The 15915-nt window shown below is 31.9% G+C and overlaps 1 protein-coding gene across 1 annotated transcript; it reads right to left on the reverse strand.

Annotated features, from left to right (window-relative positions):
- Positions 1-14517: 14517 nt before the first annotated feature.
- On the reverse strand, positions 14518-15038 carry B0H65DRAFT_505055 (uncharacterized protein; the record flags this gene model as incomplete). Its single annotated transcript, XM_062827961.1, has 2 exons — positions 14518-14640; positions 14688-15038. The coding sequence occupies 2 exons, from the start codon at positions 15036-15038 to the stop codon at positions 14518-14520; spliced, it is 474 nt and encodes a 157-aa protein (XP_062686467.1).
- Between the last annotated feature and the right edge of the window lie 877 nt (positions 15039-15915).

Consider the following 15915-nt stretch of genomic DNA (forward strand, 5'->3'; position numbering starts at 1 on the left):
TAAGTAACGATAGAGTTAGTTGGCTTAGTACGATAATTTGTAGTATGAGTTGTAAGAGCCTCTCTTATTTTTAGCCAGGTAGGTATAGAACTTTTAAATTTAGTTGTATTTAGTATTTAATTCTTATATTAATTTTAGTAATTACTTAGATTAGGGATGGGAGATTTTGATGGCTGTTTTTGTTGCTAGATTTGGAGATGGGGAGACAGGAAGGGCGCTAGAGTTCTTTGTAAGGGAGTTGGAGGGTAAAAAGGCAAGGGCGAGGGAGTTGGAGCCGTCTGCGGTAATATTAGAGAGGGTGTTGGAATTGGAATTGGAGTTAATTGTATTATAATAATTTTAGTTATATTATTAATTGTATTATTAGTTACTTTTGCAATGGTTCGTTGTAGGTTATTTTGAATAATATTATTGTAGGTACGGGACGCCTTTTATGTATTCCCCCTTCTTTTCTTTCCTTTTTGGGTATTTTATTATATTACCCGGCGGGGCGGTTTGTTGTGAGAGAGTATATGGCGGTTGTTATATTAGTTGCGGTTAATAGGCGTAGTAGTAGCGGGCGTAGCAGTTTGAAGTTGGGCAGGTTGGGCGGGTAGCACTTAATTACTTTCGAGTTTGTATGGTTTGTAAACCTCCGGGTTCATAATGTTTCGCTCCGATATTTAATATATATAATTTATAAGGTTTGGGTTAGGAATAGCTGCCTTTTTTCGGCGGTTAAGTAAGGCGGTAGGGTTTTGGATTACGTAAGTACAATGTTTAGTTTTTATTATTAAATTAAATTCCTTATTTAAATTTAATTATTAATATATATTAGTATCCTTTATAGTAAGTATTAATAGGGGATTTATTCATAATAGTCGTAGTATAAAATATTTATAGGGTAGTTTATATTGTATAGTAAATTATTTTTTATAGTTGAAATTTAAATTTTAATATAGATTTTTAAATTAGTTGTTATATATATAGTAGTATTAGTATTATATAAGTTTGAGGGTATATATATAAGGTCACAATACGATAGGGTAAGAACACGTTCGCAGCATACGATAATAAGTTTATTCTAAAAGGTAAACTTTAGCCTAGTCAGTAGAGAATGTCCGGCCAAGCTATAAGGGTTTTTATCTTATACGCAAGCCCTTAATAGGCCCGGGATCTAGCGTCCGGCCTCCGACTATATACTTTTATCGTTATTGTACCTATGCTACTACTTATTATAATAGCCCCCTCGCCCCGCCTTATTAATTTTATCGGTTCGTTATAACGTTCTACTCTTCGGGCTTAATTCCTAAGCCCTTTAATGTAATAACCTTACAATTATCGCCCCCTCTAATAACTATAGTCCCTTATAATTTAGCTGTACCTCTCAGCCTCGAAATATAATTTAGGTTTTAATCAGCTACACTTTAGCGTAGTATAAGTAGGCCCCTCGTTGGCAACCCTTCGCCCTTATTCATTATTTTACAAATATATTTATTATATTATATTATTCCCCCCCTTAACGACGCCTAGCCTTCTAAACGTTTACCCGCCGTAATTACCTATACTAGGGAGTAATTATTTACTATTCGTCTTTCCTTTCTCTAGGGTTAGAGAATTCTTTCCTCTTCTTTACCTCTTTCCTTCCTTCAACAATTATACTACGACTATAATTAATATAAATCAACCTATCCCTATATAAGAATACTAACCTAATAATAACCCTACGGTGCTTCTTAGTATTAAATTTCTTAAAATTACCGGCTTCCTAATTACTTAAACCGAACGTATCCTTCGTTAGTACCTTTATAACCCCGCTAAAAGCTTTCTATTTACTTAATATCCTATACATATTTCCCTACCGGATTCTTTAATTTATTAGCAACGCGTCAATATTAATTTACTTCCTAAAATAGCGAAAATATCCCCTACAGCCTTTATTTAGTAATTATCTACTTTAACCTACTATTCCTTTACTACTAATAAATTAAGGACTCCAGCAATAATTATATACGTTATTAAACGTAGAAATAAATTTATCATCCTATAAATTATCCTTTCTATATTTCTAATTTATTTTATTAATTAACCCTCAATAATCCAAATACCCTACAAATACTTTAAATTATTCCAAATTTATTAATATCACGTCCTAAACATCCTAAAATATATTTAATTCTATATAAATATTAATACTAATAATCTTTCAGCTAAAATTAATATAGATAAGTATATCTGTTTTAATATCTCTAAAGCAAAACGCTTAATATTGGCGTCCTATAACCGATTAGAAAAGCTTTTTAAAAAATATACTTCTATTCGGAATAAAAGTACTATTATTAACTAACTTGTAGAAAAAGTTTATAATCTCCGGCGTTTAACTACTATAATTATCGGTTATTTTTATTTTAATTTAAATTCTAAAATCAATTTCAAATCCGTCTAATATATTAATACTATAACCCAAACCGCCAATTATCTCCTTACTACTAAATAAGCCCTAAATATTTTAATCGCTACTATAATAGCGCTAAATTAACTTACTACTTAATATACCTACGAATTTATAAATTATTAACGCAAATTTTAGAAGAAGTTATAGAAATTTATTAACGGCCCCCTTCTAACTTATATACTAACCCGAACTATCGTTTATTAAAATTTAAATAATAATATGAAATTCCGTTTCCCCCAACCTAATCTATACATTAATACAAATCTTTATATCGCCCGTCCTACGCTACTTTTTAATATAATTATTTACCTAATTTCGACGCTCGCTTTAATATTTATAATAACGAAAGTAATAATAATAATTATTAATCGCCAGTAATTCACCCTAACGATCCCTCGCTTTTCCTAGTCTATTATATAGAAGATCATTTTAAATTTATTTCATTTATTCCCTATATAATTAGTAACGAATTTATTTATTTCTATATTTAATAAATTTATAGTAACGTTGCTATCTTAGAATTCTTTAACTCTAATTATAAAGAGTTTAAAGAGGATATAAATATTAATAAGTACCGCCCTTCTACTAATAAAAATAAATTTAATAGCGAAGCAGAACTTTCTATTAATAAAGGTTCGGCGGTCGGTCCTATCCTCGAAAATAATAAATTTAACTACTCCTTTAAATCTTCCGAACGCCCTAATTCCTCTAACTCTTCTAATTCCGAACCGTCTTCTAATTCTAAATCGTTTTCCAATTCCGGATTATCTTCTAATTCTAACGACAATTCTAATAATTCCGTAAATTATATAGAATTAGATATCCCTTTCTTTGGTAATATTTAAAAAATCAAATCCTCTTATTAGTCTTTTTCGAAATCCTCTTCTATTTCCCCTAATAAGCGCAATACTACTCCAACCTTTAATTATAACCGTCCTTCTACTTAAAAGAGTAATAAAATTCCTATTAGTAGTAATTTTATATTTTTATATTATATAAGTAATATACCCCAGCCTCTTATTAATATATCCTTTAATAATAATAATAGCCGGCATTTCTATAATTAAAATTTCCTAAATAAAGTCCCTACCTTTCCTACGCCTTTATATTAATAAATTAATACCCCCGAATCGCCCTTCGGTCGGTTAATCCTAAACCCTTTTCTTAAGCCGGGCTCTTCCCGCTTCGGAAGCCCTTTTAATTTTAAAAATAAAGAACTCTTTATTTCTATTTATAGAAACTTATAATTTAACTCGGAGGGAGGCGGCTCTTCGCTTAATAAATAGCGTAATCCTATCGTTTTAAACTCTTTCATCGACTATCCTTGTAATTATATCTATTTTCCTCCTCTAAAATCTTAAAAATCAGTTTTACCTTTAAAATAGGGCGGGGATATAAATTCCGTTAACGCAATATTAAGGGTTTCCGTAGTAATTACCCTTACATTTTATATAGTCGCTTCCCTTTGGTAATTCCCAATCCTCTTAATACCCTTTCCCGGCAATTTAATTTATTTAATTACTTATATAAACTACTTCGTATTAGAAATCCCTTAGCCCTAACCCTTATAATTCGGATTAATAATTCCTCTCTATCTAAAATTAAACTTTTCACCGCTTCGTCGACTATAATTATATTTCTTATTTTAACAACCTTACCCTCTATTAAACCTATTACGAAGGTCCATCCCGTCGCTGAAAGAATTCTTCCTTCGGAGGCAATTTATTAATTTATAGAGAGTTTATTTACTATAATACCTTATCGCCCCCTTTTTATCGACTTTAATAAATTTAAAATCATAAATTACGTTTATATTTTTCAAAATTAATTTATTATATCTATTATGAATAATAATCTTCCAATACTTTATTCGAAGATTTTTAACATCTTTTTAAAAAAACTCTTATCGGCGTCGAATTAAAAAATGCTATAATTTCGTACAGAAAACCCTTTTCGGCCTATATTAAATTAATCGCTTCCTTAGCCCATAAACTTATTAATACCTTTTTATTAACCTCCTTTACCCTTTCTAAACTTTATTTATTACTATTTTCCGCCGTAATCTTCGTAACCCGGCCAACGGCTCCGCTTCTATTAATTATTATCCTACCGCCGCTAAAGAAAATAAAGGTAAGGAGGTTTCTATTAGCTAGCGTCCTATTATTATTAAAAAAAATAAAGGTAAAAAAGTATTTTTTCTACTTATTAAACTTAAAACCCCCGGAATCGTAGCCTCTTCCAAAATTTACCATTACCCGCGTACTAGCGAATCGATAATTATTCCTCGTAAGGCTTTCGTAAATATTCGCTTTAAGCTTACTATATTAACCGCCTATACCGACCGTACTACGAATATTTCGGCTCCCGGGCCTACCCTTCCGGCAGTTTATTAGCGTTCCCCCCGTAAAGGTAATATTTCGGGTTAAATAATTATAGGTAATCCTTTTAAAAAAATATAAGTAGGGGTTAAATTTCTTAGGATAAATTTATTTAATTATATTTTCCATTTAAATATATTCTTTTATTAATTACCGATTCTTTAAATTTCCCCTTCGGCAACCCTTCAGCTTCTTATTTCAATTAGTATATAAATTATCAGTTTATTATAATTATTATAGAGTTTTAATATCGTTTTAGAAAATAAATTTCTTTTTAAAATAATTGAATTTATTTTTTATATTACTAATTTAATTATCCTATTTCTTATAATACTTCTATTTAATCTTCCAATACTTAGAAAATACTTTTTACGTATTATAGAAATACTTTTCTAATTTTTAAATATTATATTCGACGGGCTAACCCGCTTATTTAATTAAAAATCTCTATTTTATCCCTTCTCCCTTATAATTTATTACCTCTTCTATTTCCTACTCTTTTTATTCTTCCACTAATTTTAATAATAATCTATCTTCGGTAATTTTATTTCCCGTTTTCTAAGGTTCTAGTAGGCTTATAAAGGAAATATTGTATATCCGGCAGTATTATATTGGTAAAAAGACCTAATATATTTATAACCCGATCCTTTATTTAACCTTTACTTTAATAAACGTAGGGGCTAACTTATAGTTTTTAAATTAAAAATTCTTCGTAAATAGTCCTATTAAATCTCTAAGTCGGAATTCTACTAGTATATATTATTTATTATACTCCTTTTATTAAATTTAGACGGTTTATTCCTAATAGCGTCTTATAACTTTATACATTTATTCTATTTTTTAAAACCTTTCCTTTATTCCTTAAACCTGTAGTTCGTTTCGGCCTTGTATATATTTAATTATACGTAGGTAGTATCTGTAGAGGGCTTCGAATAGTAAAACCCCGGTAGTAGAATGTACCGAATTATTATAAATGAATTTAGCCTCCTATAATTAGTCATATTATAATAGCGGGTTTCTTTCTAGGGCGTTAATATAAAGAAGCTTTTCTAAAATTTAATAGAGGTACTCAATTTGGCTATCCGTTTATAGGTAGAAAGTAATAAATAATCGATATAGGATATTCTAGGTTTAATAAATTTTTTTTAAAATTCGTTTATAAATAATTTATTTTAATTATTAATAATCGTTAAGGAGGAGCCGAAACAATATTCAACGTACTTATATAGGAGGTTAGCCATTATTACCGTATTTAAAATCTTAATTATTAGAATAAAAAATTCTATCTTCGTAAATTAGTTAATAATTATAAGGATAGTATTATATATGTTACTATTAATCCCCTAATTCAATAGTAGGCCAGTAACAAAATTAATATTAATTTTTTAAAGGGCTATTCGGGTAATAATAAAGATTTGAAATTTCTATAGGGCCTATATTTAGGACGTTAAATACCCTAATATAATTCGTATTAAATAATATATTTTCTTATATCCTTTATAAAGTTCTTTTAACAGAATTTCCTTTTAATATATTCCAGAATTTTGAAAATAATTATATAACCGGCCCTTAGGTTATTATAATAAATATATAGGATTTCTTTACACAGTAATTCTTTATTAAAGATTACTAATTATTCTTTAAAGTAAAAACCCCTTTAATTATTTAATTTATACCTTTTAATTATCGAGCCTTTAATTCGTATAGTCGCCGATAGGTCGGTAATATTAAAGTCTTTAAATTAGAATTCCTTTATAATAATATAAAATTCCTAACTTATTTATAACGCAAGGGGTAATTCTTTATATACTAGTTTATAAGCAACCTTTTTTAGTATAATTTAGGGAAAAGGATTATTCTTAGGGTTTAATAGGGTTACTTTTAACCCTCGCTCCGTCGCCGATTTAATAATTCTCTTAATTCATTTAACAAATACGTATATTATTATCTTTTCGGTATATTAATACTTTATCTTAGAATTAAATTATTTTTAGAAAAATATTAATAATTATTAGATTAAACCGAACTTCTTTTAGAGAATAAATAAAATATCGCTATATTCTATCTCCCTCTTTATATAGTGTAACTTTTTAAATAGCCTATCTATAGGGTTCGTAGCGCCCGGCTAATATTTTATATCGAAGTCAAACTATAATAATTAATATACTTATTATACTAACCTTCTTCGAAAATCCTTCGCTAAGGATTTTATAATACCCGTTAAAACTTAGTAATTTATAAGTATTAAGAATTTTTCGGAAAGTCCTTTTAAATAGTAGTTTTAATATTCTAAATTAATTATTATAATAAAAAGCTCTTATTATCCTATATACTAGTACTATTTAGTATCTGTTAGCTTTTTTAAAAAGAAGATCACTAAATACTATTAATTATCAATCTTTTAAAATAAAATACCCAAAACAGTTTTAATGGAAACGTCCGTTTCTACCCTTATTTCCCGAAAATAATCCTAATATTAGAATATAAACGCCGATACGAAAGCGTCCTTTAGGGTTTAGAATACCTTATCGACTTCCTTTAACTACTTAAATAACCTAATTTTCTTCCCGTTCTTACTTCCCTTTACTAAATCCATAAGAAGAGCTACCAATTTAGAATACTTATAAATAAAGCGCCAATAGAAATTAGCAAACCCGAAGAAAATTTAAATATTATAATACAATTCCGGTATTAGCTATTCTTTAACTACTACAATTTGGGTCGGGTCTATTATAATCCTTTCTATCGTTATTCGGTGGCTGAAAAAATCGATGTATTTTTTTTAGAATTCGTATTTCGAAAATTTAGCGTATAATTAAGCATCCCTTAACCGTTTAAAGATAAATTATAAGTACTTATTATATTCTTCCTTAATTTAGGAATAAATTAAAATATTGTTAAAATATATAATATAAATTCGGTTAATCAAGCCCGTTAAGGCCTTATATATATACATTTAAAATATAGCGAGCGTATTAATTAGCTCGAATAGTATTATAATATATTTAAAATAATTATATGTAGTCCTAGATACTATTTTCTATTAATTTCTCTCTTTGATCCGAATATAATAATATCCTTCCTATAAATCTACTTTAAAGAAAATTTTAACGCTTAATAGCCAATCTATCAATTCCCCGATTAGAGGTAGCGGGTATCGATTTTTAATTATTATTTTATTTAAGTTACAATAATTTATATATAAACGTAAGGAGCTATCCTTCTTTAGAACGAATAAAATTAATACTTCTGCTGGGCTTTTGAAATATTTAATCTTCTTTATACGTAAATTTTCTTTTAAGTAATTCTATAGAGTATTTAATTATATTTTCGAAAGGGGATATATTGTTTGAAATAGTACTTCCTTACCTTCTTTAATTCTAATTTTATATTTCATATTAAGAAAGGTCGGTAATAATTTTACTCCTTCTTCTAAAAAATATAATTTGAATCCTTTTAAAGCGTGTAGAATAGTCGCTACTCTATTAGCATTATTTTCTTTATTATCTATACTTTTAATAGTAGGCCCTATAGGGTTATATATAAATATAATATTAACTATGAAAGTTCGTTCGTTATATATTATATTACGCGTAAAAATTATTAGGTCCGTTATTTGTAATTTATTAAATTCGAATTTATTACTACGTATATATATAACAATACTTTCTAACCCTATACTTAGTATTAATAATAATAGTGGTAGTATTCCAATATTTCTATAGATTACATAAAAGAGTTAAGTCGTTGCTTATTTTTCTCCTATTTTATCCTTTATTTGAAAAATAATTTCGAATGCTCTATAATAATATATTTATCTACTATTCGCACTTATTAGTACTAATAGTACTATTATTTCCACCTACTTTAATTTGTACTTTCTTACGAAATTCTTATAAATTATATTAATTTCGGCCCCCGTATCGAGGTCTATATTAATTTTTAGTCGGCGACCCTTCGGCGAAATTATTATTATTATTTTCCTTATCGGGCTATTTCTTCCGGCCGTCCTAAACCCTTTAATTACTATAAATAACGGTTTATTTATAGGGTTTAACCTTTTAACGGCCCTTTAGAATTGGAAAAGTAGTTACTTTCTTTATTTATTTTAAGTTTAGGTTCGGTAATAACGTTTTGGATATAGGCTTTTTCGCGGGACCTATTATAGGATTTATAATATCCTTTCGTCTTAAATTTCTTAAAATAATTCTTAATAATATATCCCCTTTCTTTATAAATATAATATTCTAATCTTAAACCCTTAGAATTTATTTCCGTCTGGTTAAAAAATTATTCCTACTTCCAGCTATTATACAATTTATTCGAACGGTCTTTAAAACGCTCTAATTATTTAATATTAAAATTACTCCGCGATTTTTAAAATTAGTAAAACTCTTTACATTTAAATAAATCCCTTCTACGTATATTTTTCCTATAGTCTTCTTATTATTAATTTAATACTTTCTAAATTATATTCTAAATATTTTTAATGGGGATTTCCATATTCCGGAAATATTAACATACTTCCTTCTTTAATTAGAAGAAAAAATTATAAATCCAATCTTCACTATTAACGACCAATTAGCCTAAATATTAGTAATTAATTTAGTACTATTCTTATAGAATATATATATTTTCGTTAGTATATTAAATTATTTAATAAAGGAGTTCCCTAATTTCTAATTTATAGTATTCTAGTACAATATATTCCTTACGGACGAATTATAAGAATTTTTCCTAAATTCTATTTCGCTTTTAATTATCTTCGTAGGTAAGCCTTACGGAGAACGCTCGCTACGAAGTAACGATTTTATTATTAATTTTTGAAAGCGCTTATAAAACGAGTTAGAAATCCGTAATATTTTCGTAGGTTCAATTATTTATTTCTAAACCCTTAATCTAATCTTCGATTTCAGTACTAATATTATTCGGTTATAAAATATATACGTTATGAATAGGTATTCAAAAGTAAGTCGATTCCTTATCCTCCTTTTTTCTTATTAGGTTTATTATTATTTTATATAATTTAAAGTATGTTTTTGAAAATTAGGGAGTTATTTCTTCAATTAAAGGGTTAATTTTCTTCGGGCGCAATTAATATCCGCGCAAATATTCCAAACGATCATTATTAATTTTCGAAGACCGAAGCGAACCATTAATTAAACGTCGCGAATTCCCTAAAGAAGATTAGCATTAAATTATTCAGGACGATTCTACAAACAGGAGTTTAAATTATCAATCCGTCGGCCCGGATTTCCTTATAAGTAAGTAGGAACCTTTATAGCAGTATATTAGGATAATTAAACAATAATAAACAATATTTTTTTTTGAATACTCTAAAGAATATTCTCTACATTAATATAAATTATAAGAATAGTAGGCGCGAAATGTACGCGAATTTTTAAAGAGGTAGCGTTCCAATTTTTTAATTCTACGATATTTCGCGCAAAGAAACCCCTTCGAATTTAAACAAAAATTAATTTTAATTATAATCGTTAATAATAGGTATATTAGTAGTAATATTAATAAAGGACTCTTTAATTTATATAATCGGAGGAATGTCCCCGTCGGTCGGATATATATTAGTATTTTTATAATTTTAAATTTCATTATTATTAACATTACTCTGAACTTTTTCGGCGTTAGAAATATTTTCGCCCGATTATTTTAAAATACCCTATTTAATTACAAATACTTCCGGTATTACTTCCTATTCTAAAGAACGGTTTTAGCGGCGTACGGCTATACCTCTTATATAAGTATTTTTTTTCAGGTATTAACTATATTCCCGGCCTTTATAGACGATATTTTAAAGGTTAAAGAATTATAAAATTATAGTATAATAGGGTAAGAATATATTTAATATATAATAGTAAATTTATTCCAAAAGGTAAACTTTAATTTGGCTAGTAAAGAATATCCGGTTAGGCTATAAGGGTTTTTACCTTATATACGAACCTTTAGTAGGCACCGGATCTAGCGCCCGGCCTCCGACCGTACGCCTCTATCATTATCGCACCTATTCTATTATTTATTATAATAACCCCCTCGCCCCGCCTTATCGCTCTTATCAGTTCGTTATAACGTTCCGCTCTTCGGGCCTAGTTCCTAGGCCCTTCGGCACGATAACCTTACAATACAGTATTATTTATATATAAAAAAAAGGAGGTTAGTTAATTAGATTTCTAGAGGATAAAAGAAAGTAATTATATTTATGAGGATAATAATAAACGATTATATTTTTACGTATTTTTAATATTAGATTATCGAATATCCCTACCCTTTTATATTTATATATAACCGTTTATTTTACTTATTATATATTTGGATTTGAATTTTTATTTTTAAGAGCGGTAGGTAGATTATATATATTTATATAATTGGTTTAAAGAGGAGAGGCGGTTTTTAAGGAGATATTTAATGACTTTGTGTATAAATTTGATTCGGCTAGTTGCTTTAATGCTAAAGTTTTTATATTTTGAGACGGTGTGATTACTAAATTCGTTAATTTATAGGAGGTAATATTTGTAAAGGTAAGCGAGGAGAGTTAGAAAGTATTAGTAAAAAAGGTATATAATATATTATAGAAAGGAAGGGGGATAATATACGAATTTATTATTTAAATTTATAGATTAGTAAATTCTATATTTGTTTGAAGTAATCCTTATCATTAGTATAAACTATTTATTTCTAAGCTTTTTAGAAGCTTTTACATAAATTTCAGTAGAATTAATAGGTGGGGTTGAAGGTTAATATATTATAATAGTATAGAGCGATAGTTTTAATTATTAGTTCGTTAATTATTTTATAAATTTTTTGCCTATCGTTGGGTTATTAGGTAAGGTAGTTGGCGGTGGCAGTATTGTTAATTTCTTCCGGGTTGTTTTCCTTTGCGCTGTTATTAATGTATTTGTCCTCTTTGTTAGTATTATTATTATTAGTTTTATTATTATTAGTCGCCGCGGGACTTCGGTATAATAGGGGGTTAGGATTATAGTTATTTAAATTTTAAATAGTTGGCGGAAGATTTAATAGGTTAGTATTGGGGGTAGGATTATTATTGTTATTGCTGCTATTTGGGGGTGGTTGTATTTATTTCTCTTTAATGTAGTAGTTTACGTTCTTTATGATGTGCTATATATAGAGTTGGTATGGTACGTTTGGGTAGGTGGTAATGGCGGCCTTTTTGAACCCTTTATTAAAATTAGTAATAAGTATTGTAGGGTTGGGAATATTGTAATTCTTTTGAAACTTTTTAAGGTAATTGAATTGTTATTCGAAATCTTTTTACTTTTCTCCGTTCGAGAGATTGAAAGTTACGTGAAAGTTATAGTTTAGTATATCAACACTAGTTATGTTGAAGAGGGGAAGGTTGAAGTGGTTAATTTGTAAAGAAAAAAAAGGGGTTAATTAATTAGATCCTATAAGAGTAATTAAGTTAGAGAGTAGTTAAATTAATGAGGGTAATAATACTTTATATATATTATTGATTAGTAAGATATAAGGGTTTTTCTCTTATATTTCTATATATTAGTCGAAAGTTTAGAATATTCGTAGATCCTTTATTCGTTAGGGAAGTAAGAATTATAATTAATAAAGTGTTTGATATTATAAAGGTTCTTATATTACTCTAGTAAGTCGATGATTATTTTAGTCGAAGTATAAGGACTATACTTTATCCGTCGAATATATTGTTGAATATTTAATACTTTTTTAGTTATAATAGGGATTCGAAAGTTACGTAGCTCTATTATTAGATTGTTATAGTTAATACGTTAAATAGCAGCGGTATTTTCTCTATTTAATTCCTTATTTAAAATACTGTTTAAATAATAAGTAATTTGACGCGTAATTATCTTGGCGATCCTAGATAATCTTTTGATAGCGATGTTAATAGTTTTTTTATAGTTACGACGAACCTATTATCGATAGACGACGTTATTAGCGAAGTTAGTTATATTAAGGTCGTAAATGTAGTTGTTATTAATTTTTTTAGTAAATTATTAGTTATTCTACCTTCTTTATAATACGATTTTTACCTGGTATAGGTAGTCGATACGTTTCGAGCCCTTATTTCGAACGTTTTATCCGTTAGATATATAAGTGCGACTATATATATAATAATAGTTAATACGTATAATGGCGCCCTCGTTTCCCTTCTTCTTATTCTTAATATTGCTTCGCGATATGATTATGAAGTTTTGTTGTACGGCGTGGTTTTGTAAGGAGTTGAAAGTAGTAATTTTATTATTGTAATTAAACGAGGTAAATAATGGTTAGGTTGGTATTAGTATTAGAAATTGCTATTTAATAGCGGCGTGCTCGTTAGGAGATTGGAGTGATTGCGTTCTTATTCGCTCGCGGGGACGGCGGATTAATAGCGATTAAAATTCGGTAAGGGGAGTCGTGCTCCTGTCGGGAGTGATTGTTTGAGATAGATTTCTCGGATTTAATAGTATTTTACTAATGATTTTGCCTAAATTTCGTTAGCGCTAGTTATTTTGGTCGGTTGGGCTGGAAGTTTGATTTATTAGACGAATACGCGATGTGCGGAGGGCGGGCGGGCGGTATATTAATAAATATTACGACGTCGAGGATACTATATTAAATGATAATAAAGATAAGAGATAATCGTTGTAAACGGTTGCTTAATACTAAGGTAAGGTCTTGTGATAGCTTTATTCAATTGTATAAGACTAATTATCGTTAATATATAGCGCGACGGTGGCGGCGGTTGGGTAGCGATGTGTACGTTGTATACGGTGTGCTGGGCTGGGCTGGGCTGGGCGGTTGGGCTTATTCAGCGATAAAAGTGGGTTTATACTAGCCACGTAGCATTTTCATACTAGCTATGTAGCCTTTGCGCATCTGTTCCTGACTGTCAGTCGCTTAGCTCCGGCGCCTCATCAAGCGCCCTACGCCATCCCCATGCAGGGGCACTTCGCGAAGTCATCGTTTCTCGAGATCCAGTCCGTTGGTACCTCGCACGACCTCCCAAGCCGTCTTGCCGCTGAAAAGCAGCTTACGGTGGAACCTTATTCAGCCTCCCTTGCTGGTCAAAGTCAACCTCTTCAGACATTCAATATTCCAAAGATTCATGCGAGGTCTTTTCTCGAACTTCAAATCTCATCGTCGAGGCCGTGTTGCCAAGAGTCGAGAACATGGTTTGATTGTCTCTGGCAAACGCCCCCCATCAAACCTGCGATTCCCCGATGTTGTCCCACATGTCACCATGCAGCCCTACAGTCCAGGTACGGAGATACCAACAACGGCAATAAGCGTGGGAATGAAACATTTAATGGAAACAGACGCAGTAATACCTCTGGGTTTTGCCTACTCCTTAACAACATCACTTCGAGGGTGATGTCTCGGCCGGTGAGGCCGTTGACCTGTTCCACAAGATGCATTGTTTCCAGTTTCCAGTTTACTTGCACAACACCCATCTCGATTTGTGATCCTACAACAAAGGCATTGCACGAACTAAAGACATGAATTCCAGAATCGAATCCGCTGTGTTATCCCCTCAAGTATGTACCTCCATCCCGCACTTGTCAAGCAAAGAACACCCTGATTTGCAGCCGTCTTCCTTCTCCCACCTTTCCGATTGCGAAACCGACCATCAACTTCCATGTGGCGAAGACGAACGTCCAGATCTAGATCTGTGTTCTTGGTGCCCCTCACATGACGTTTACCCTCTCACAAAGTCTAACCCTCCCAAGTGTAGTTGCCACCCATGTTGAGGAGCCAGATCAAGCTGTTGAACTCGACATCGAGGCTCTTGATCTGCGCATATCCCTCACGCTTGGTGGTGCCGATGATGGTGATGCCCTTGCTAGGGAGGTTGGCAGCGCCAAACGTGGCCAGCGGAGCGCGACGGCTTCGCAGTCAACGGCATCGATGCTGTCGACGACGACGGGGAAGGGCGGGTTCGCGTTCTGCGCCGCCATGAAGATCTCCTTGGTCGCAAAGGTCGGCTGCCCGAGGGGCGTGAAGATGAAGGTGTTGATGCTATCGGATCGGTCGACAAAGTCCGAGGCGCAGTACTTGGCGCAAACCTCGTCCGTGTAGTTGGCGATCAGTTGGACGTAGATGTCCACGATCTCTTTGGCTTCGGCCCTGGTCAGGCATGCACCCTCTTGACGGGGAGCAATGGCCGAGTTGAGTGAGGAGGGGATTGCCAGTGCCGAGCTGGCAAAGGCGGCGTTAGCAAGAACTGAAAAGCGCATTTTTGTTTGAGGAGCTTGAAGTGCTTGTTTCGTTGTGAGTGCAAGGTTGGCGATGCTCAGCTTCGATGGCCGACATCACCACTTCCTTCGCGACGACTTCCCATCTCTTTATACTCCTCGAAACCCCTTCCTCGATACGCCTTCGTAGTTTTCGAGCTTTGAGGTCGAGGCCGGGCGTGAAGTGAAGGCGGTACCGAAAACCCGGCTATTGTGCGGTTGCTGTCCCAGCTTGCGGGCTTGATATTGCACTGCATTCATCCAGGCGACTCCGGCCTTGGGTTAATAACCATCTTGCGGACGTCCGGTGCCAAGACTGCTACCTCCGTCCTGAAGCGACTGTCCTGACAATTCCGATCATCTATAGTTCTAGACAATATGGCAACCTTCTATATGGAATACTAAGAGCATTCCAGCTTGGGGAAACACCGTACCTTGTCCATAACATAGGTGAAGCAATTTGGACCTAGGAAGCTTCCCTTCATGAAGTTACAATTGTTCCTGCATGTTAGATGAGATCCGGTCCTCAAAGTAACAGTCCCCGCCTGCCCGCCTAGGGATTTAACAAGGGCGCGGCTGGACTTCCCGTTGCTTACTTGCGATCTTGATTCTCAACATGAAATTCTCACGGACCTGACAGACCCGCCGGACATACGCGGGGATCACGGGGCTTGGCGACGACGGAAGTTCTCCCCGTTTTCTCAGGGCGACCTTCTGGATATCACTGTTGCATGCGGTGAATCTTATGAAATGCTTTGGGGAATTGAAGTCGGCAGGTTGTGTTATTGTCTGGTCTTCCATCTTTGGATTTCAATATGTCGAGCAACATATGTAGTTCATATGCACCTGAAAATCAGGATAACTTGCTCTTCTTTCTTTC

Source organism: Neurospora tetraspora (genome assembly GCF_033439725.1).
Source record: "Neurospora tetraspora strain CBS 560.94 chromosome Unknown B0H65scaffold_1, whole genome shotgun sequence".
NCBI classification, from domain to species: Eukaryota; Fungi; Ascomycota; class Sordariomycetes; order Sordariales; family Sordariaceae; genus Neurospora; species Neurospora tetraspora.